General features: G+C 38.9%; 2 protein-coding genes across 2 annotated transcripts in view; one reads left to right on the top strand and one right to left on the bottom strand.

Annotated features, from left to right (window-relative positions):
* lig3 (ligase III, DNA, ATP-dependent) overlaps nucleotides 1–7,406 on the top strand; it is a 21,945-nt gene extending 14,539 nt beyond the window's left edge. The window contains exons 15-21 of the mRNA XM_079814800.1: nucleotides 14–156; nucleotides 253–327; nucleotides 616–762; nucleotides 2,870–3,020; nucleotides 3,135–3,232; nucleotides 3,703–3,780; nucleotides 6,188–7,406. Of these exons, the coding sequence (XP_079670926.1) occupies nucleotides 14–156; nucleotides 253–327; nucleotides 616–762; nucleotides 2,870–3,020; nucleotides 3,135–3,232; nucleotides 3,703–3,780; nucleotides 6,188–6,421 (926 nt within the window). The 3' untranslated portion in view covers nucleotides 6,422–7,406. The remainder of the gene's footprint in view (nucleotides 1–13; nucleotides 157–252; nucleotides 328–615; nucleotides 763–2,869; nucleotides 3,021–3,134; nucleotides 3,233–3,702; nucleotides 3,781–6,187) is intronic.
* Nucleotides 7,344–23,533, bottom strand: rad51d (RAD51 paralog D). The gene is made up of 11 exons (XM_079814801.1): nucleotides 23,398–23,533; nucleotides 23,207–23,294; nucleotides 20,923–20,984; nucleotides 20,670–20,788; nucleotides 11,231–11,312; nucleotides 10,947–11,081; nucleotides 9,791–9,886; nucleotides 9,628–9,718; nucleotides 9,483–9,553; nucleotides 9,177–9,335; nucleotides 7,344–7,679 (listed from the first exon to the last, which is right to left on the bottom strand). The coding sequence occupies exons 2-11, from the start codon at nucleotides 23,286–23,288 to the stop codon at nucleotides 7,581–7,583; spliced, it is 996 nt and encodes a 331-aa protein (XP_079670927.1). The 5' UTR covers nucleotides 23,289–23,294; nucleotides 23,398–23,533; the 3' UTR covers nucleotides 7,344–7,580.

Genomic DNA, 23,533 nt, shown 5'->3' with positions numbered 1-23,533 from the left:
TCCTATCACACAGGTGGAATTATGTCCAGTTTCCTCATGGGCTGCTATGACCCAGAATCCAGGAAGTGGTGCACTGTGACCAAGTGTTCAGGAGGCTATGACGACGCCACGCTAGCCAGACTGCAGAAGGAGTTGGACGTCATCAAAATAGGCAAGGTAAATCTCATGACTTAAGCAGTAGATTTTCTTCTGCCTATATCAGATTTATGAAAGTTGCATGACGCAAGTTTCCTGTTAATCTTGCCATCACAGGATCCAAGCAAGATCCCAGGATGGTTGAAGATTGTCAAGAACTATTATCCAGATTTCATTATCCGGAATCCAGAAGTAAGACTGAGCCAATCCTCTTCCCAATATGACCAAAGGGATGCTTAATGTTTATGTGCTTGTAATGTGAAATGAGCTTGATGCGACTGTTTAAAACCTGGTTACAGTTGAGTATATGATTGGAAAAACGGCAATGAAGGAACTTTATTGGCTTATCTCTTTAACTCGGATGAATGTGTTAAATAGACCCTACACTCAAATGTTTAAGATGTTTGTACTGAACTGAAACTGTAGTAGTTTGTATTGTGTGTACGACTGAGGATGAATATATCCTGTTTGTTCATGCAGAAAGCACCAGTGTGGGAAATAACCGGAGCAGAGTTCTCCAAATCAGAAATGCACACTGCGGATGGCATATCCATCCGCTTCCCACGATGCACTCGAATGCGTGACGACAAGGACTGGAAGACAGCCACTAACCTTCAGCAGCTCAAGGTACCCTTGACTGTAAAATGAAATTTGCATATCTGTAAGCATTTTGCATGGAGAAGCAATTAGGAACTGCAGAATGTGCCATCAAGCGCCTCAAAAGATGTTACATGTGTGAATAATTTAAAACCAATCTTTTCTTGGCATGTACAAAATGATGAAACTATATGCTCTTAAAATCAGCATGAAATGAAAATTGCCCTCATTCATTTAGTAAATGCATGATCTTACTGTGAATGACTCATCCTTGTACATTTTTCTTTTTTTTCATAAAAAATGCCATAATTTGATCTTCCGGTGAACCAACAGATTTTTCTCAGTTTACGCATGTCTGACTTCTCCAATCATTTAATTTGCTTAAACCCCGGCCCTCCACACTCGGCTTCCAACTCGCATTCAGTTTTGAGTCCAACGCCCACATCTCAAAATCCAATCAACAACTGATAGGTTGAGACAAGTCCCCGCCCTACTTTTTTTGTTGTTGCTGATACTACTTCTGTTTTTAATCACAACTTGTGTCAAATTAGAATCTTTTTTTTATTTTGTAAATAATCAAATACATTTTTTTTTAAAGGGGTCATGAACTGGCTTTTTTTTTTTTTTTTATGTATACTGTTGTCTGAGATCTACTTGTGACTTTCGTGTGGTTTTTACATTCAAAAACATCATAATGAATAAGTAATAGGCTATTTTCTACCCTGGTTTTGAGCCTCTCTCATGGAGCGCTCGTTTTTATGGGTGTGCCGCAATGAAGACTTGGAAGTAAACACCCACTGCTATGATTGGATAAGCTTTGCATATTATAATGAGCTTCTCCTCCCCCGTGAGTACAAGTGAGGGATTGTTTTGAAAGCGTGTGGGAAATGGCAACCGGAATTCTCTCATCCACCCGCAATTAATATGAATGTAATTTTTTTTTATTACTTGGCCCGCCCGATCGGTGGATATAACCGCGAACCGTGCATTACTAATACACACACACGCGCGCACACACACACACACAGCAGAGTCAGACAAATCAAAGCATGATCAAAACTTCTTCAATTGTATTTTTCCTTCAAATATCAAGTCAAGTATTTAAGGCCGGCGGGCAGGCCATATGTTTTGGTAGCCTGTCTGGAAAAAACCCGGGACGTTGGGCTTTATGAGCCCTGGCCCGAACGCCTCAAATAAAGGATTCTCCAGCCTGTGACAGCGTGCTAATTTATGTTCAGTTAGACACATACACACACAATCAATAGATCTCAAACGATCTGTAACAATGCAATACTTTCACATATATAAAAAACAAATTTTTTACTCACATTAGTATGTTGCTTCATTCATTCATTCATTCATGTAATCTCATCCTGTCTGCAAATCCAGTCTCTTGTTTACAAACGAATCCGTGGTGAAATGAAGGAACACGTGCAATGTCTTACCCATGTGAGCTGGATCTTCATAAAAAATAAAGTTTATCCATATATTGGAATCCAAATGAAGCTTATGCAGCATGTTTATTGCTTGGAAGTTCGATCCGGTTTAGCTCCACGTAGGCCCATAATCGGTGGGCGGGGCTACAGAATCAGGCGTACTTCTGTTGAGGCGGCGTTTCACCACACTCTGACGTCACATTCTGAGATCATTCGTTTTCTGGGCCTGGTGTCAATAAAAGCTTCTCTTTGACTAACGAGGAAGTTTTCAGCTCCGAAAAGTAAAGGATATTCTTATATCACGATTAACTTTTATATATCAAAGGCTTAATGAAAAGTTAATTTCTCAATTCATGACCCCTTTAAATGAAATTCACCATGAAATTAAAATTGACAAATGTTTCTTATGGAATGTTGCATTATTTATTATAATAACTTCATAATCAAAATAACTTCCCCTTTTAAATGCAACATCTTTTCTTTGATGTGTTTACTGGCGCAAGGACAGGACAACCAGTCACCCACATCACAGCAATAGCAAACCACAACCATCCAATCAATTCCAGATGGACAAAATCAAGTCCCATCCTACTTTTTTTTGTTTGTTTTTATTCCGTTTCACTCTGGTGTATGTCACAATAGAGATGAAAAGACTGTTGCAACTTCCATTTCATGTCAACATTTAATTCTTTTTGTTGCAGGAGCTGTATCGTATCTCAAAGGAGAACTGTGATTTTGAGGTAACAGCTGGTCCATCCAAAACTAGCAAAAATGACAAGAGCTCCTCAGGAGGAGAGAGTGGAGGAAGCTCTCCCTCGGTATCTCATGGAGCTTCCACAGCTAAAAAGACCAGTAAGCATTTGCTATGAACCGATCCTGTTGGGTCTATAGTTGTCAAGTGTGCCATCTGCATCATAAAAGAGCCATTAAAAAAGCTCTAATGTTCTGTCATTTTCAACTGTTCAGAAAACGGTCATACCCCCAAAGCAAAGGCAGTGAAAACAGAATCATCCTCTCCAGCAGTTAAGAGGAAACTACCCACAGAGAAACAAGAGGCCAAGAAGGTATACACACACACGACCGTTGAAAAGTTTGTGGTGGATACGATTTTGTTTTTTGAAGTCTCTAATGCTCAAGTCTGATCGAGTTTGATCAAAAATACAGGAAAATATTTGAAGATATTTTAAAATAAAGCTGAATTTTCAGCGTCATTACTCCAGTCACATGATCCTTCAGAAATCATTCTAATATGCGGATTTGATTATCAAGAAACATTTGTGATGCGTAAAAACTGAACTTTCTATTCATCAAAGAATCCTGAAAATGTTTTATCAAAGAAACAGCGTTTATTTGAAATAGAAATATTGTGTAACATTGTAAAAGTCTTTACTTAAATCAATTTAATGCAACCTTGCTGAATAGAAGTTTTCATTTCTTAAAAAGAAAAAAAATCTTTTAGTCTGTCTTTTCATCTTCATATATCCGACTTTGGTTAATCTTTCTCCTCAAACTCTGTGATCTCACTTAATTTCAGATAAAAAAAGAACCTGTTCACAGCAATGGACAAAGTAAATTGAAGACCATTCAAACAACGGACCCGAAGAATGAAAAGGTTTGTTTTAGCTCTTTTGCTTGCTTTGGAACTTTTAACCTTTAGGTTTGTTAACACTTGGCTCGTTTGGTTCAATTAAAACTAGGGCTGTGCGATATTGAAGAAAAATGCGATATTCGTTATGCGATACGATATTGCTTTAAGTGTGTAAAATCTATTTCTTTCCCCAACTGATATCTTTCACTTAAAGCATAACTGACTGTGTTTACATGAATACTCATCAATACAGCCATTATGACACACTTGAACTGTCAAAGACACACACAGTTGTGTAAAAAGACACGAAAAAAGAACTGCTTGTGCGCACGTTTCGGTGTGTGTCAGACAGCACGAGACTGCAAGGAGTTGTTTTTCGCAAGTTATTGCGTTTACTCTTTTTCACGTCAAGCAAGTCACATAAGTAACAGTCGTGAGCCCAGTCTATTCTCTGCCAAATGCGTCAACCTAAAACGTACCCTTTTCACAATGTTGAAGTAGCCTATTAAAATCATTCAGATATTGCGTGCCCTTGCGATACGCATATTGCGATATGTACATTTGCGATATTTCGATATATTGCGCAGCCCTAATTAAAACAGACTCTGGTGAGATTGCTCTGTTAGTGCAGTTCTTTTGAAAAAGCGTGAATGCTGTTTTACATCTGTTCCACATTGGAACCCCATTGACTTTAATTGCATGGACAAAATTGGAAATTTTCAAAGTAACCCCATTAGCACGCTGCATAAGAGTGTCATACAGATTAGGAACGACATGAGGGCGAGAACATTTAAATTTTTCAGTGAACTGACCCTTTAACCCTCTGGTCCTCTTCGTTTAGGGGTCACACTGTGTCAATTTACCCCCCCCCCCCCCCCCCAACTACTGTCAACTAAAACAGTATTCCATGTTAAAATAGAGACTAGGCATTCGGAATCCAATTTTTGGAAGGTAGATTAGTGCCATCTGGTGGGAGTTAAAAAAAGAAAAACTGATGTACTGCCATGTTGTAATCACAAGATTCCTATATAAAGTGGCTTATAAATTCTCTAGTGTTTTTAGACATAAATACTACTTTTGATTAAGTTGTGGATGTGGATTTATACTTAGACATTCTCAAAGATTACTTTTTGACAAGGTTTAGGTTTTTTTTTATGTTGATTTGAAGTGTCAGTTTTTGCATTAGTAAATTCAAACCTGAGCAGAGGAGAACATTTTGGACATATAACATCAAAATTCAATAAAAATGAACCGGTATATTTTATCACCGCATAATAGATCTGATTTCAAAGGAAATGTCTGTAAGATTGTGGCCAAAACTGGTATTGCAATCATTTTCAAATTACTGTAGAGCAGTGTATCCCCTCTCCCCCTCACTCGAGGTGACCAGATAGGCTGCAGGAACGTAGGCTGCTAGAAGGAGCTTCCAATGGCAAGTGACGAATCCTACACAGCAAGTTCTTTGTTTTTCCATTGTCACAAGGTTTTTCTGATTCATAACGAGGTCTTTTAGGTTTCGTAAAGTTTTATTTTTTTTATCCAAAAAGCTTGTAGCTGCAGCTGTGGTAACTAGAGCAGAGCTGGCAACCCGGATGCCGAAACACTACTGACTTCGTGATTAGTAGATAGGTGGAGGGTGGCGCTTCAGGCCAAAACACATGTCAACGTCAACATCAACATAAGTTGAGGGCTGCAACTTCACTTTTAAAATGACAATATCCTGGCCGAACAACTGTTGGCAGTGATATAAATATTTGAAATTAACATGATTTCTTAATGTCTAGTGACATATCAGGGCGATTTTATGATTAATTGAAATACTTTTCTTACATACAGTTCCTTTTAACCTCTTATTTGAGTCTTTTGGCTCAATTTTACCATATTGATACAGCCACACCAGTTAATTTGTGTGAGAGTGTGTCTGTTTTGAACTCTTGATGTTTTAGAGTGTAACCTCTTCCTTGCTGTTTTTTTTTTTTGTTTTTTTTTACTGCATTGTGGCTGAATTAATGATTGTTTCACACATTTGAAAAGTGCTGTTATAGTTGACATTGACAACCCCCCCCCCTCCCCCCACCCACAAAACATATATATATATATATACACTTGGTGAGCTTTATATATATATATATATATATATATATATATATATATATATATATATATATATATATATATATATATATATATATATATATATATAGCTCACCAAGTGTCATCCCATTCCGATGAAGCAAAAAATTATAATTTCAAAATGTAAAATGTGTCAGCAAAATTCAGCTTTAACCCTCTGGTCCTCTTCAGTCAAATGACTGTTACAATACTTCCATCTCAAATGAACTATAAATAGCCATTTGTAGGTTGATTCCCTCAAAACATGTAAATGCTGTGCACAATTGACACGTTTTCACCCTTGTCCATGTTCCTGCAGACACTACTGGACATTTTCACAGGCGTGAAGCTCTACCTCCCTGAGTCGGTACAGGATTTTGAGAAGCTGCGACGTTACTTCCTAGCGTACGATGGAGATCTGGTGCCTGAGTATGACTCTGGTTCAGCCACACATACACTGAAAGAGCCAGAGGACGACAGTTCAGCCCAGAAGGTCACCTCCAACTGGATCTGGGAATGCATCCGAAAGAGGAGGGTGGTTCCCCCCTGCTGAACGATGATGTAGAGACTGCTCAAAGAACACTAGCACAAAGCTCAGGTTTGCTGTTTTTTAACAAGCAATGTCATTGGAAAAAATGCCCGTTTCACCAAACACGCAGCTACAAAAATACAATGCTGTCAATCACGACAGACCGAGTTGAATGAACTTTTTCTAAACCGTGTCTCCAAATCATTTTTTGTTAGCTTTACCACATTGTGGTATTAGAAAACTGTCACTCCTAGCTTTTCAAGTTTGTGTTGGTTTAACATGGAGATATTTTCTCACTATGGATTCTCATATTTATGATTTTTAAACTTTATTTTGGTGTCATTGACTAATGCTGACACTCATTTCTTAAGCATATTCTTCAAGAAGGTCAATAAGTGTAATGATTTTGATGACTCCATCATAATACAATGTCATTTATCTGTTTTGGCAAAGGATGTTTGTATGAAGTATGCTCTTGGGCACAGGACAAGTGATTAATAATTCAATAGTAACAGCCATGAGGCATGATTGTGGAACAAATAATTGTGTAGAGTAAATTGGGAAAGAGCCCTCTAGCTTAGTAATGGTAGTTGCGTGTAATTTCAAATATCACAATCATTCTAATTAAAACAAGCTTTTTATGCACAAAGAAATTGATTTGTGCTTGAATTGAGTCAGTCTAGCATGCAATAGGGAAACGCAGTCCTGTTCTGAAATATGAGTGATTGTGTGTGTCTGTAAAACACATTAATTTTCTGATTTTGTCTAATCGGTAAGGTGCACTCAGTAATTTTTGGACTTATACTGACACATAGAGGTGAGACAGCATAATGCACGAATTTGTTTTTCCATTGAAAAATTGTCATTTTTACTGTAAGTACTGAGGAAAACGCATCTTTTAAAGTTGCTCTTTGTTCCATTCATCATTTAGAAAATATTAAGGTGCCAACATAAAAGATTTTAATAAAAAAAAGAATGCAAGGCCTTTGTAACTTCAGTAAACGCATACAAAAAAAAAAAACGTACAAAGTAGCACATGTTCCTTATCACTTGTCAAAGACAAAAACAGTCCATAGAAATAATATACATATTTACACTGACTCTAAATATTCCTCTTAGTCTTTGAAATCAAAAGAAGCAGAGCCATTTGAATTGTCCATGAAAACACTGAGTGGCACTTCTGTCAAGGTTTACTGCTTTCTAGTTTCCTCTTGCCTGAAATGGAGGTCGTCCTCTCTTCAGACCAGTGACAAAGATCAAACTCCTCTACCAGATGACAAGCCTGAAGATAAAAAAAAACCCAGTAAATTGTAATGTTCCATACCCACTCAGTATAAATTGTATTGGGTTATTCTTAAAAACCTAGACCAGGGGTAGCCAATCCTGCTCCTATACCCCTTTTCCACCAAGTGCTGGTTCGGAGCCAGAGCCTAGTTTCAAATCTGTTCTTTGCCTTTCAACACCCAAAGCACCAGCTCTGAACCAGGAAAAATGCTTCTTAAGTAGCACCAAAACATTGCTGGTCAAGTCAAGTCAAGTCAACTTTATTTATATAGCGCTTTTAACAATGTAGATTGTTTCAAAGCAGCTTTACAGTGTTAAACAGGAAAATAATGCAGCATAATTTTATTCAGCTGTATAGCCATTCTGGAAAAATTTCAAGTATCATACAGTGACAGTGTGGGCTTTAGATCAATATTTCGATGTTTAGTTGAAAAATTTAGTGTCCCCAACTGAGCACGCCAAGCCAGAGGCAACAGTGGCAAGGAAACCAAAACCCCATTAGGTGACCTAATGGAGAAAAATAAACCTTGGGAGAAACCAGGCTCAGTCGGGGTGCCAGTTCTCCTCTGGCCAATTAACAAACAGCGTATTATTATTATTATTCTGGCAGTTTTACAGCTCGGAGGTCATAATAGATCAGAATATTCGAGGGACCGGGGGCAACATGCTGGAGACGGGTTTATTGAGGATGATGTTGATTAAATAATTATTAAAGTGCAATATTCGATATACTGGTCTAGAAGTAAGAACCGCTTGTGTCAGGGGCTGGGGGCGGGGTTACCGTGACCAAGACGAACACAAACCTGTGACCGCCATTTTTGAAATAGCAGCTAATGGCGCTAATAGCTGCTTGATTGTAATCTCCGTCTATACAAATCATGATGAGCTGCACGAATGCGTTGGATTCGCTGTGTTTTGATGCTGATGTAGGATTGTAAAGCCATGAGCATCAATAGTAACGTAACGTTTGCCATTGTTGATGGAAGGCTTGTTCGAGATGCATCAAAGAGAGCATACGACTCCTTATGCTTTTGAATCGCTCATGCGTTACTTTGATACCAAACGCGGATCGGTCTGCGCAGCTCTGATGCATCTCAACCAAGCCTGGTGTGTTTTAGTGTTTGTTTCCCACTGCCTCGCTAGCGTTGCTGAGGAAGAGGAGACGTATACAGGGACGTAAGAACTGGCTCAGTGGTGGCTCTCTAGCATGTGGAAAGGCAAACCGGTTCTTAGGCTCGTCAGTCGAACCAACTCCAAATGGGCACTAGCACTATCTCTGACCTAGCACCTGGGTCATTCTGGTGGAAAAGGGGTACTGGAGGGCTACCTTCCTGCAGAGTTAAGTCCCAACCCTGCTCCAACATACTTACCTGCTAAACCTTGAACACCATGAAGCTGGTTCAGGTGTGTTGGAGTAGGGTTGGAGCTAAACTCTGCAGGATGGTAGCCCTCAAGGAGCAGATCCCCTGATCTAGACAATTTATCCTAAAACCACCTGTCGTGATGATTTGGTCAGAGTCGCGGTTCGTAAGGACGAAGTCTCTGCGTTCTCCATTCTCTGCAGGAGTACACGTGTACGTGGCACATGACTCCATGACTGGCCTAGTCCAGCCTTCAAATGCCCATTTCCATCTTTGGTCACATGGTTTGTCACCTTCAATACAAGATTTTACCATATCAGTATCTACTACAAAAGACATTTTGATAATTGGTAGTCACTGTGGGATGGATTGGCATGACTTTTACAGTCAAAGTTTCATATGCAGGTTTTTTGAAACCGGGAAATTAGAAAGGTGTATACCAGCACAGCAATGTTGAAGTCTCTGGCAATCATCTTCATCTCCCCAGCAACTTGCATCAGCAGGGACATACCTGACGCAAAGGAGCAGAACCGTGACATCTGATGCATGAGAAAGTATTATGATAAAGTATTGTGCAATAAATACCCTCATTTTGTTTCCCTCCGAGCATGGATGAGAGCACAGCAGAGACTGAATCCACCATCAGCGCTTTGACTGAACCACCTCCAACAGACGCCTGGGCACATTCAAAAGTTCTACTAAAAACAACCACTTCTATTAACAGGCTTTCACACAGAACAGTACCTACCTTCTGAAGGCCATCCGATCTTAGATTTTGAAGACATGCGAGCAAAGAGAAGACATCAAATACTCTGAACACCTTGATTTTTTGAAGTGCCTCCATCTATGTATTGAAAAGGAAAAACTATTTATGTAGCACAAGTTATAATACAAGACGGTAACGTTTAAAGGAATATTTTGGTTCAGTACAAAATAAGCTTGACAGCATTCGTGGCATAATGTTGATTACCACAAAAATATAATAAATTAACTCGAACTTGAATTACGGTGAGGCACTTACAATAGAAGTAAATTGGTCAAATGCAAGATAATTGGAGAATCAAAATGTGAAGCTTTAATTTTCTATTAAAAATCCAACGCTCTCCAATTACTTTGTATTGCGTGAAGCGGCTTCCTTGTCATTTCTGATTTATAACAAAAAAAAATAGAACAATGTGTAAAAGCTGTGACAGGGTGTACAGCAAAAGCTAAAAAACACAATTTTTTATAAGCTGCCGACCCAAAAAAGTGAGCATTTAAGGAGACAAAAGTGGATAAAGGCTATAAGATGTGAAGCTTCAGCAGGAAGAATGGGTACATTTTGGGATCCTGACACTCAGTATGCCTATGTGTGCAGTAAACATTTTGTCACTGTCAAGTCAAATATCAGTTTAAGATATATTATTTTTCCTGTTGTTGATTACGTTCCCCTCCAGTGGGCGTAGTTCTCAGTGTAATATTACATGTCGCGCTCTGTCTCAATTGCCTGTATCCACTTTTGTCTCCTTAAACGCTCGTTTTTTTGGCTCAACGGCTTATAAAAACTTCTGGGTTGTTTAGCTTGTTTGCTGTACACCATGTCACATATTAGCTTTTAGACATTGTTCTGTTTTTGTTACAAGTCAAAAATGACAAGGAGGCCACTTCACACAAAGTCAATGGAGACAATGTTTGATTGTCCTGTTTCCCCCCCCCCCCTGTGGGCTTGGTCTTCAGATTATGACTGACGCGTATCGCTCAGTCTCTATAAACTTCCATTATAAGTGCATCACTGTAACCCAGATTTCTGCCTATTATAAAAAAAGGGATGAGAGGAAGTTTAACATTATGATCTTGAATATTGAACATACAACATAGTGATACTTGCCTTAGCCATCACTACTAATAAGTTAGACTTTGATCACCTGCTCCTCCATATTAGGGGTCTTGGTTTGTAGCATCTGAAGCAGTCGGTTAGCACACACACCACCTTTTGTGTCAATGTAAAACACAGTCTGCTTCAGCTGGTGGGACATATTAACCGCAACACTAAAACACACCTGCAAAGTGATTGAGACACACACAGAGCAATTGTTGAACACCCACTCATTTGCCCACCCAACCCTAGTAGGTAATAAATGCAAGGTGGACTTTGACATTGTAGAGCAGGACCAAGCAACTGAGAAGAGTTTCCAGAACAAAAGGTCACCTGTGTTTTCCCGCTCCCTGGACTTCCCATCAGCTCAGTTATTTCCCCTGTGTACAGCCCAGAATCCAACAGCTTATCCAAACTGAAGAGAGCATAGCACAGATTTGCACACAAACTTAATACAAAATACATGCACTAACATTCAAAAGTTTGGGGTCGGAAAGACGTTTTATCCCGTTTAAAAAAAAAAAAATCTTATGCTCACCAAGGCTGCATTTATTTGATAAAGAAAAAAAATATAGAAAAAAACAGTAATATTACGAACAATGTTGGAGGTATTGTAATATTACAAGTAACTTGAGTTATATAATCAGATTATTTCAAGTAACAACAAAACATCAGTTACTTTTAAGCAGTAACTCAAGTTACATTGTTTTCCTCTCCTGTACCAATGAGGTGTTGTTTGTGTAAACATGATGGTTATTGTAGTTTTGTAATATCGTAGTATTGTGTATAGTCTAGACTAAATGTGAACATGCTCTTAAAAGATATCAAGCCATGGCACTCTGATTTATGATAAATATAAAAAGCCTTTATTTAATCATGGCTACGGCATTAGAAACAAATGAAAACCCTGCACACCTATGGTATTTATCCAACCATCATGTTTACCGTTGTTTAGACTAGTGATTGTGGTAATTGTGTTGGAGCCATACATTCAGGGCCGTTTTAAGGCATAGGCAAACTAGGCGTTTGTTTGCAAACAGTATGTTTGTGTGTAAAGGGTGTCACGGCCACCCTAAAATGTTTTTGCCGCCCCCACTAGTTCCTCCACACTATTGGATCAGAGAACTGTCAATCTGATTCCTATATGCCATCAGATCAGAGTACTGTCAAAAAAGTTTGCGTTTGGAGTAGGGCTGCAACGACGCGTCGACGTCGTCGATGACGTCGACTACGAAAATACGTCGACGTGCGTGAAATGCGTCGACGCGTCGGCGGCACATTATTTACGTTCGAGAATGGAACAGAAGATCTAGAATAATGGCAGCTTCTGCTCCCGGGCATAGTGAAAATGATCATTTATCATATAAAGCCAAACCGCGACATTCAAAAGTGTGGGAGTACTTTAAACAGACGCCGAATAAAACGGTTCTTTGTTCGCTCTGTAACGCCGGTTTCACACTGCGCGCGGTGGCAGAGCAGGTGCTGTGCGCGTGGAGAGCGGGAGCTTTCACGCTGCAGTCAGTGTTGCCAAGTCCGCTTTTTTCCGCGGAATTGGGCTACTTCTACACTGTTGCCGCGGGCTGTGTCTCATGTCCGCGGGTTGAAGCAAAAAAAACACACATATTTAACCCCCCGAACGCGATGTTTACCAAAGAACCTCCCCGAAACGCGATTGGGCTTGTTTTGGGCTAGTTTTGAGTAACGAATGGGTGGGTTTTGTTGTGTAAACCTGGCAACCCTGCTGCCAGTGTTCTCTCGCGCAGCTGAACCGTGGCGCGTGTATTGCAACAGACCGTCACATTTTCCTGGGTTCTTCTCCGACCCCAGTACGTCTCGTGCTTTTATTTATTATGGGCTGCATATATCTGCTGTTAATGCGACCTGGTTCCCCTCTGTCCCAAACAAATATGCATAATAACATGCTGTATATAGGTAGTTTACATGATTAAAGTAACATTAAAGTTAAGATAGGCCTCTAGCTTTAATCATTTAAATGTGTCTTTGAAGTTTGGGCAAAAACTTCTGGCAGCTTTAGTCGTTGTTTATGCACCTTCAAAATAGACGACTAGTTATACATTAACACTATGCTGAAAGCTCCTGTATGTGAACCTTTTGCAGATAAATACAAGTGCATTTTCATTTACTACTGACACAAATCAATAAGTAAATCATACTCAACTACTATAGTAAACAACTTTTCCTAATTAGGCCTACTCTGTATACATTTTATGATGAATAGTATCATTATATATTATGTTTAAAAAGCTTGTGTTCATATATTTCTTTATAAAATGGCATACTATGTACACTACCCTTCCTGAAATACAATTAATATTGTCATCATTCATTGATTTCATGTTAAAATAATATACAAATTCACTACCCTCTTTGAAATACAATAATCAGTAAAAAAGAATAATAAGATTAACCTGGAAAAATAATCGTTAGATTAGTCGACTAATCGAAAAAATAATCGTTAGATTAGTCGACAGGAAAAATAATCGTTAGTTGCAGCTCTAGTTTGGAGCGCTCAACAACACCATTAGATCAATGAGCTCGGTCAATGTTTTGGCATGGTAACCCTTTTTTTAACCATACAATAAAGCTAAACTCAAACTAAAGGCCAATTAAAATAACAGGTACAAATCTGTATTTTGTTAGGGCAGTATTTGTGGCAGTCGAGGAATCACGCTGTGAAATTGGCAGATAGCATCGCTCGTGTGTATGTTAGAGGCAAAATATAACTGCATACTCACTTCAGCATTATATTTGGACTCTATAAAGCTTTCTTCTCTTACTTGCACCTCCAAAAGGTTTTTGCGCCAATGGATCGTTAAAAGAATCAGTGTGTTTTGTAATTGTCCCATATAAAACTTTAACATCCAATATAAAAATGGTATAATAAATTCACAACATGAATAAATCCTTTATGGAATAATAATAAATCCTTTATAAATCCTAAATCCTTTACCTTAACTGGTATTAATTTTAATCCTTATTGACAAATATATACACAAATATAATTTGGTATGTATGTATTTGTTAATTAATACCAGTAATACCAATGTTCCTTTTTAAAATTGACTGGGGGCACCAATAAGGATTTCGCCTAGGGCATCAGAATGGCTAGAAACGGCACTGCATACATCATTATGGTAGAGAAATACTGGACGCAATTCTCATAATCCATATTATATAGTCTCATGGTAAGATTTTGGTGTGCTGGTTTTTCGACTTGTTTATAATGCCTAAGCCATGATTAAATGGGCTTTTTATATTTTTAAAAAGGCTTTTTATATTTTTCATAAACCTGAGTGCCTTGGCTTGATATCTTTTATGAGTTGGATTATCCCTACGCCCAAAGGAGCACCGGGATACAGATTCTACCCCCTTCGCAGCACTTTTTTGCATTTCTTGTTTTATAAATGTGAGCTTACATTTACTCATCTCACGTGATCAAAAATAGATTCAATATTCCTCAAAATTAATCAAATGAACGTAAAATGCAAACTTGAAATATGATGCAAATTGTAAATAATTTTATTAAGCAAATAATTATGTTAAATTATACAAATATACTTTATGTATTTAATCTCACTTCATTAATCAATGTCTTTGCTGCTGACCTTCAATGATCTAATTCAACCATACTAATAAGCACAAATTACCTTAGATAAACATCACCTTTGTGTTTCATTTTTTGTTTTTTATTGCTTAAGGCAGTCGTGGCCTAATGGTTAGAGAGTCGAACTTGCAACATAAGATTGCGGGTTCGAATCTCATGTCCGGCAGGAATTGTCGGTGGGGGGAGTGAATAACCAGCGCCCTCCTCCACCCTCAATACCACGAAGGTGAGACCCTTGAGCAAGGCACCGATCCCCCAACCGCTCCCCGGGCGCCGCAGCAATATGGCTGCCCACTGCTTTGGGTGTGTGTGTTCACTTGGTGAATTCACTTTAAAATTACCCCATGATTTACTCACCCTCAAGCCATCCAAGGTGTGTATGACTTTATTCTTTCTAATGAACTCAACCAGAGTTATATTAATAAATATTCTGATGCTTCCAAGCTTTATAATGGCAGTGAATGGGGCTCATGACTTTGAAGCTCAAAAAGTGCATCCATCCATCATAAAAGTAATCCACACAGCTCCAGGGGGTTAATAAAGGCCTTCTGAAGCGAAGCGATGTGTTTGTGTTAGAAAAATATTCATATTTAACACATGATAAAGGCAAATATCTAGCTTCCGCCAGACCAGCTTCCATATTCAACTTACAAAATAAGCATAACTGACGTTGGCTATAGCGTAAGCGTTTTGAACTGTGAGAGGCGTTACACTTTCTTCGCAAGTTGAATATGGGAAGCGGTCTGCCGGAAGCTAAATATTTGACTTTATTAAGTTTTAAATATGGATATTTTTCTTACACAAGCACGTCGCTTTTGTGCGGAGTCGTTTATGATGGATGGATGCACTTTTTTTGAGCTTCAAACTCAATGGACCCCATCACTGCCATTATAAAATATCAGGATATTTATTAATATAACACTGATTGTGTTTATCAGAAGGAAGAAAGCCATATACACCTAGGATGTTTTGAGAGTGAGTAAATCATGGAGTAATTTTCATTTTAAAGTAAACTAATCCTTTAAAACAGGGCTCTCCGAACTCGGTCCTGGAGGGCAGCTGTCCTGCAGAGTTTAGTTCCAAGCCCAGGTTTGTTTATTTGGGGTTGGAACTAAACTCTGCAGGACAGCTGCCCTCCAGGACCGAGTTTGGAGACCCCTGCTTTAAAAGATTTGTATTTGAATATATTTTAAAATGTAATTTATTCCTGGGATGGTAAAGCTGAATTTTCAGCATCATTACTCCAGTCTTAAAGGTGCACTATGTAATTTTTTTTTAGTAAAATATCCAAAAACCACTAGGCCAGTGTAATATATTTTGTTCAGTTGAGTACTTACAATATTCCAAATGTTTCCAACTATTTGTAACTTGTGAGAAATTGCTATTTTAACCAAGGATCCGGGACGTGTGAGGGCGTTGCCTGTCAATTGCGTTACCCTCGGTTTTTGGTTTAATTTTACAGAAATGCTTTACTCTCACTGCAGTGTGCAACAAGTGTCATAGAAGCCACCGAGCGAACGCACAGAGTAACGTCATAACATCATTTTCAACACACTCAGATGTATCTAATATGATAAACAGAGCTGCGTTTCCTCATACTCATGACCGGAAAACGGGAAGTGGCGCCGGCGACTGTCATAATAAAAGTCCCGCCGGAGACTGTCAAAATAAAAGTCCCGCCGCTCTTCTCATTAACAATCGCTCCAGCGGCCTTGATCAGCTCCACAAACTCAGTCCTGCTCTGCTACATACTACAGTAACGTTAATAACGGCATCCATGAACAAGATTTCTGCACGAGTCCTATCCCGATTCTTTTCCACCGGCTGTGAGGTGAAGACCACATGTCCCAAGATTCTGAAACTACGCCTTTGTTTTAAACAGGCGACCTCTAGAGGACGGAAAAGTTACATAGTGCACCTTTAGTGTCAGAATTCAATGCTCAAGAAATATTTATTATTATTGTTAAAAAAAACAGTTGTGCTGCTTAATTTTGTGAAAATCGCAGCAGCATTAAATAAAAATATTTTGTAACATTTTAAATATCTTTACTGTCACTTTTGATTAATTCATTTTGCCCGTGCTGAATAAAAGTATGAATTTCTTTCTTTCTTTAAAAAAATAAAATCATAGTGACCCCAAACTTTTAACCGGTAGTGTATATACAAACAATTAATTATATATTATATTATAAATCCTCCACACATATACATACGTATGTATGTATGTACAGTGATGGGAATAACGGCGTTACAGATAAACGGCGTTACTAACGGAATTATTTTTTTCAGTAACGAGTAATCAAACGAATTACTGTTTCTCCCGTTACAACGCCGTTAGCGTTACTGAGGGGAAAAAAATGCGGCGTTAGTCGCGTTACTATAATTGAGCTCACTGAAGCGCTTTTCATCCGAACAGGCTCTCTGTCAGTCGGACCTGCAACGTGTGTGTGTGTGTGTGTGTGTGTGTGTGTGTGTGTGTGCGTGCGTGCGTGCACCAGCCATGCGTGTTGGGGGTGGGTGCGGTGGTACACATAACTGATGATGATTGGTGGGTGGGAGACAAGTTTGAAGTTCATAGGTTGAGTTCACACCTATAGAGTGCCGAAGTAATGACGTCACTTTGTAGGCCAACCCGGAAGTTAGCGGCGCATGGGTTCCCTCGATCAAAAAGCCATTCATTTTCCCCATAGACTTTTGGAAAAAAAATCGCAAAAAATAAGATCTGCGTTCAACAAAGAGTTATGACCCTTACACATTTTGTCTACCAAGATAATCTTTACAAGTTAATCCAAAATGTATACATTTTGAAGCCCAAATAAAGCCGTCAGATATAAAATGCTAACGGTAGGCTATAAACGGACTACAGCACACCATAGAGACAGAGCGACACGCGTCATAATCTGAAGACCACGCCCACCGGGGGGGAAAACAATCAAACCGTCTCCATTGACTTTGCATTGCGTGAAGCGGCCTTTTTGTCATTTCGGACTTATAACAAAAAACTGAACAATGTATAAAAGCTGATATGTGACAAAGTGTACAGCAAACAAGCTAAACAAAACCCAGAAGCAAAAACCCAGACGTTTTTATAAGCTGTTGACCCAAAAAACGAGCGTTTAAGTACAAAAAAGTGGAATCAGGCCATTGAGACAGAGCGCGACGGGTCATATTACACTGAGAACTACGACGACTAGAGGGGACGTAATCAGCGACAGGAAATATAATATATAAAACGGACATTTGGATATTTGACTTAACAGCGACAAAATGTTTACTGCACACATAGACATATTGAGGCATACTGAGTGTCAGGATCCCAAAATTCACCCATTCTTCCTGCTGAAGCTTCACTTCGTATTGCCTGTATCCATTTTTATCTTCTTAAACGCTCGTTTTTTTGGGTTGACAGCTTATAAAAACTTATTTCTGTGTTTTTTAGCTTGTTTGCTGTACACCTTGTCACATATCAGCTTTTAGACATTGTTCTGTTTTTTGTTATAAGTCCGAAATGACAATGAGGCAGCCTCCCGCAATGCAAAGTCAATGGAGAGCGTTGGATTGTTCCCCCCCCCCGGTGTGGGCGTGGCCTAAATACGCTCTGTCTCTATGGTCGCGGATCAACGTCATCATCAAGCTTCCTCAAACTTTATTTAAAAGCACGCTCGCTCATTATGATCTGCGCTGTGTATGAACCAAGCGGCAACCTCCCGCAGTTTCTCTTGAAGCCAATACGGAAGTGCCTCAAACTGCAATTCATCGACTGGCCGCTAGGGACAGGATCCAGAAGGGAGCAGAATCCCATTGAGCCCCATGTTAAAATGGCCAACTTTAGAGCAGAATAAAACATGTTTACAGCCTGGTACAAATTGTGCTTTTGGTCTATACGGCTCATTTTGCCCTTCATGACAACTGTGAGGGGGGTGAATTTTTTTATAACTCATTCGTTTACATTATATAAAGCCTTAAAATTCTGCATAATTAAGGGCGTGGCCATTTCGAGTGACAGGTGGATAGTCATTTATCTGCTGTCTGTGCGTCATTGCGTCACTTCGCCCACGTCCCGCCTTTTTGCCCATTTTCTGTTATCCGGGAGTGACGCGCGATGCCGCGCTGCCAAGATGGCTCGTCCCTACTTTGCGCTTCAGAACGGCTCATCAGAATCCTATGGGTGACGTCACGGACACTACGTCCATATTTTTTTACAGTCTATGGTATGAACCCTTATCCCCTTTTTCATGAGAAATATTGCCCATTCGTCTTTTCCAAAAATGTAAGAAACTAATTTTGTTTATGCGTGCCTCTCTGAGATTTATCTTTTGTTAATGTTTTTTCAGACAATATGATTATCACTGTGATAACATTAAATGACATGAAACAACCCAGTCCCTTTTTGTTAAATGCAAGTTTATGTATGATCAATAATACAAAACGTATAATAAGCTACACATGAAATAAAGCAAACAATTCAGTCAAACATTCAAAGTCAGTGCTAGTCGGCTAACTTACAATGGTAACGTACAGTTATAGCCTAAAAATAAACAAGTAATGAAACTTCACTTTGCACTCAGCCTAAACGATTTGCCAGGGAACAAATTATAGATCCATGACAGCAAATATGGGCCGTTAAATCTCCACAAGACTAATTTTAGCTGGAGACGCCACAGAGACAGAGCCAGCGGCAGACGTCAGAAGGACTAGCCGAGGAAAGTCTACTCTCGCCGGCTAAACAAGCGCTGACCGCCGCTGACTCACTGGAGCTCACAATTCCGAAAACACCAGATAAAATGTTTAAATAGGCACTCTTCTTATAAATAAACCACAGATTTGAGCTTTAAACAACTACATTATCGACTGAAAAAGTCTTAAAACTACGTTTTGTCACACATTAACAGTAGATTTTAACACAAAAAGACGTGTAAACACAGCCCATGTCAGCCATTTCTCAACGAGACGAACATGTGAAGAGAGTAAACTCCAAATGTTCAAGCATCCAACTTTGCGCGAATAGCGCGATTTATTCACGCCACATAAGTTCTTCATTCTTAGGCTGAAACGCGGGCTAGTGAGAGATTGTCTGTTTGTCACGATGACGTCTAAAGTCCCCGCCAAAGGATGTAGTCCCTTTTAGCAACTTGTTAGCAACCATCGTTTTTAAGACACAATAAAGTTTTAAAAAAATCACAAGCAGGTTTTAACTAATGTGTTTTATGTCATAGATCAAAACGTGAAAATATTTAGAGGCTTTGTTAACCACAGACCTTATTTCAGGCGATTTAGCAAAAACCCATTCAAAAAACCCATAGACTTTAGGGCGAGGGAACCGGTAGGGCTAAAATGCTAACTCACTTCCACGTTTTGGCCTACAAAGTGACGTCATTACTTCGGCACTCTATTTTTTTCACGGTCTATGGTTCACACACACACACACACACACACACACACACACACACACACCTATGACGCACACGCATAATATGCACATTCAGCGATGGTCCAACGACTTCAAAGGTAGCTTTCGCAAATTGGAAGTATAAGCGCTACTTTTCCCTCTTTGAGGTGAAAGGTAAGAATATTTAAGTTACGTGCAACTTATGCCCAGGAAGAAAGAGTCTCTCCACGCCGGTGGCAAGTGATTCTGAAGCGCCTCATCATATGCCACAAAATTAGTGGCTAACAACCCAGGTGATAACGTAAGCTCCACTACCAAAGGAAAGTATAGTACTGATAATATTTACACAATATTTACACTACAGTAGGCTAATGATAATATTTACAATAATGCATTGAATTTGATAGGTGTCTCACATTGTCCCACAGCAACATTACAATAGTGCACATTACTGTACAATGTTTTATAATAATAATTAATTCTATTTAGTGTCCAATTCATTAATTTAACATATCTAATACTGGGGGCATCCAAGTTATTTGACATATTTGAACATTTGGGAAAAAAAACGGTAACGCAGTAATTACTTTCCCTGGTAATTAGTTACTTTTATAATGATGTAACCCAGTTACTAACTCAGTTACTATTTGTAAGAAGTAACTAGTAACTATAACTAATTACTTTTTTAAAGTAACGTGCCCAACACTGTGTATGTATGTATGTATGTATGTATGTATGTGTGTGTGTGTGTTTGGGACCTGGGACTGCCGGTGGACAGAATAGCTGTGGAGCTCAAGAGCTCTTCATAGAGATCAGCTCCAGAGACGGGAAAAGCAGTGTACTGAGCCAAGAGGACACGCCGAACAGCTACTAGAGCCTGAAAGACAGCATGGACAGGATTTAGTTAGTTCACTTGGCTTAGTTTAGTTTAGTTATGCTGTCTTTGTGATGGATAGTGGTAAATAAAGGTACGGTCCGAATAGGCGTTACACTAAAAGTCATTCCACGTACCTTGTAAGACAATGAACACTTTTGTGCAAGTGCTTCTGGGTTACACGAGACAAAGTCCTCAACTGAAAGAATTAAACATGGATGTATTATTATTATTTCAAGACCACAGAAAGATACAGTAAACTGTATTAATGCCCATAGAGACAAATGTAGTGATTGAGCAGCAACAATAGTTCAGTGAATTGTCCTCTTATTATTTATGTCGTTCCAAACTCAAATGCTATTTTTTTCTTTTGAACATACAATGAGAAATTTCACAGAATCTTTATGCATCTCTTTTCCATACTAAGCGGTGTTATTTTAGTATCATTGAGACACTATTATAGTTATTTTTTCCGTTTTCATTAAAAATTTTAATTCGATTTTTAGTTTAGATGTGTGGACTGCCATGACAAGAAAACATACAGTCCCCTCCAAAAGTATTGGAACAGTGAGGACTATTCCTTTATTTTTTCTGTAGACTGAAAACATTTGGGTTTGACATCAAACAATTTATATGAGACAAAAGATCAACATTTCAGCTTTTATTTCCAGGCATTTACATCTGGATCTGATACACAACTTAGAAGATATAACCTTTTGTTTGAACCCACCCATTTCTCATGTGACCAAAAGTATTGGAACAGATTAACTTAAAATAGATTAAAGTGAATAAGACTTAATATTTAGTTGAAAATCCTTTGCTTGCAATAACTGCATCAAGCCTATGACCCATTGACATCACCAAACTTTTGTATTCTTCTTTTGTACTGCTTTTCCAGGCTCTTTCAGTTGTTGTTTGTTTTGGGGGGTTACTCCCTTCAGTCTCTTTTTTAGCAGGTAAAATGCATGCTCTATAGGGTTTAAGTCTGGAGATTGACTTGGCCAGTCTAATACCTTCCATTTTTTGCCCCTGATGAACTCCTTTGTTGCTTTGGCACTGTGTTTTGGGTCATTATCTTGCTGCATGATGAAGGATCTCCCAATCAGTTTGGTTGCATTTTTCTGTAAATTGGCAGACAAAATGTTTCTGTACACTTCAGAGTTCATTTAGCTGCTGCCATCATGTGTTACATCATCAATGAAGATCAATGAGCCCGTCCCAGAAGAAGCCATGCAAGCCCAAGCCATGACATTACCTCCACCGTGTTTCACAGATGAGCTTGTATGTTTGGGGTCATGAGCAGATCCTTTTTTCTCCAAACTTTAGCCTTTCCATCACTTTGGTAGAGGTTAATCTTTGTCTCATCAGTCCATAAAACTTTGCCCCAGAATGTTTGAGGCTTGTCTCTGTAGTTGTTGGCAAATTCCAGCCTGGCCTTCTTATTCTTCTTGCTTATGAGAGGTTTGCATCTTCTGGTGTAGCCTCTGTACTTTTGTTCATGAAGTCTTCTGCGGACAGTAGACTGTGATACCTTCACTCCTGCCCTCTTGAGGTTGTTGCTGATGTCACTAACAGTTGTTTTAGGGTCTTTCTTTACTGCTCTCACATGTTTCTGTAGTCAACAGCTGATGTTTTTCTTGGTCTACCCATTCGAGGTCTGTTACTTAGTACACCAGTGGTTTCTTTCTTCTTCAGGACATTCCAAATGGTTGTACTTGCTATGGTCAATGTTTGTGCAAAGGCTCTGATTGATTTTCCATCTTCTCTCAGCTTCACAATTGCTTGTTTTTCACCCATAGACAGCTCTCTGGTTTTCATGTTGGTTACACGTCTAACTATAAATGCAGTCTGCACAGCCAAAACCCAAATCTGAAACTGAGTGCAGACATTTAGTGCTATTTATTGTTTGAATAATCAATGTAATAGGACACACCAGGGCAACAAAACACACCTGTCAGTCACATGTTCCAATACTTTTGGTCACATGAGAAATGGGTGGGTTCAAACAAAAGGTTATATCTTCTAAGTTGTGTATCAGATCCAGATGTAAATGCCTGGAAATAAAAGCTGAAAGATTGATCTTTTGTCTCATATACATTTTTGGATGTCAAACCCAAATGTTTTCAGTCTACAGAAAAAATAAAGGAATAGTCCTCACTGTTCCAATACTTTTGTAGGGGACTGTATATGTTGTGTTTCATAAGGAAAAATAAGAATTTGGGATGAGTTAATAGCTACAGGTCCTAAGTATGCAATATACAATATGCAGATTTATATTCCAACACAATAAAGATGAGCAAAATGGCTAATCCTGATATTAAAAATGCATTTTTACTGTGATATTCCTGTGGTAGTTGGTTTAACCTATAACAACCATTGTAGTATTTCTTGTTGTATCAGTGTGATGCTCAAAGTCAACACCTGTTCTGATGTCCTCTGATTGCAAAGCCTTAATGAAGTCCTCATTTATTCCAGGACAGATCCCTTCTCTCAAGATCACCATGACTCCCTAGACAGAGTTTGAGAACACAATCGACAACAACGTTATTAAAAAGGAGGCAATAACAGCAATACGCTAAGCATCTCAACAACAAAATACTTGATCTTCTCACCAGATGGCTAGAAAGCCAATCAACACACACAAACACTTATGTTCTTCTGAGTATCTTTACATCTTGAGAGTAATCTTCATGACTTTATGGCGCGGCGCGCGCCACATTTCAACGCCAGTCAGCGTTCAGCGTGATT

The sequence above is a fragment of the Gobio gobio genome (assembly GCF_949357685.1).
Source record: "Gobio gobio genome assembly, chromosome: 4".
Classification (NCBI taxonomy): domain Eukaryota; kingdom Metazoa; phylum Chordata; class Actinopteri; order Cypriniformes; family Gobionidae; genus Gobio; species Gobio gobio.
The sequence above is the reverse complement of the archived record's forward strand: the minus strand, read 5'-3'. Positions and strand labels throughout refer to the sequence as shown.

Excerpts from the sequence above, each read along its gene's own strand:
- rad51d (XM_079814801.1), bottom strand. The coding sequence starts at position 23,288 with ATGGTGATCTTGAGAGAAGGGATCTGTCCTGGAATAAATGAGGACTTC. Across the intron at positions 11,313-20,669 it reads CTGTCCACCGGCAGTCCCAG|TTTGGATAAGCTGTTGGATT; the intron begins GTCCCAAACACA and ends TGCTCTCTTCAG. Across the intron at positions 9,887-10,946 it reads CCCCTAATATGGAGGAGCAG|ATGGAGGCACTTCAAAAAAT; the intron begins GTGATCAAAGTC and ends TTCAATACATAG.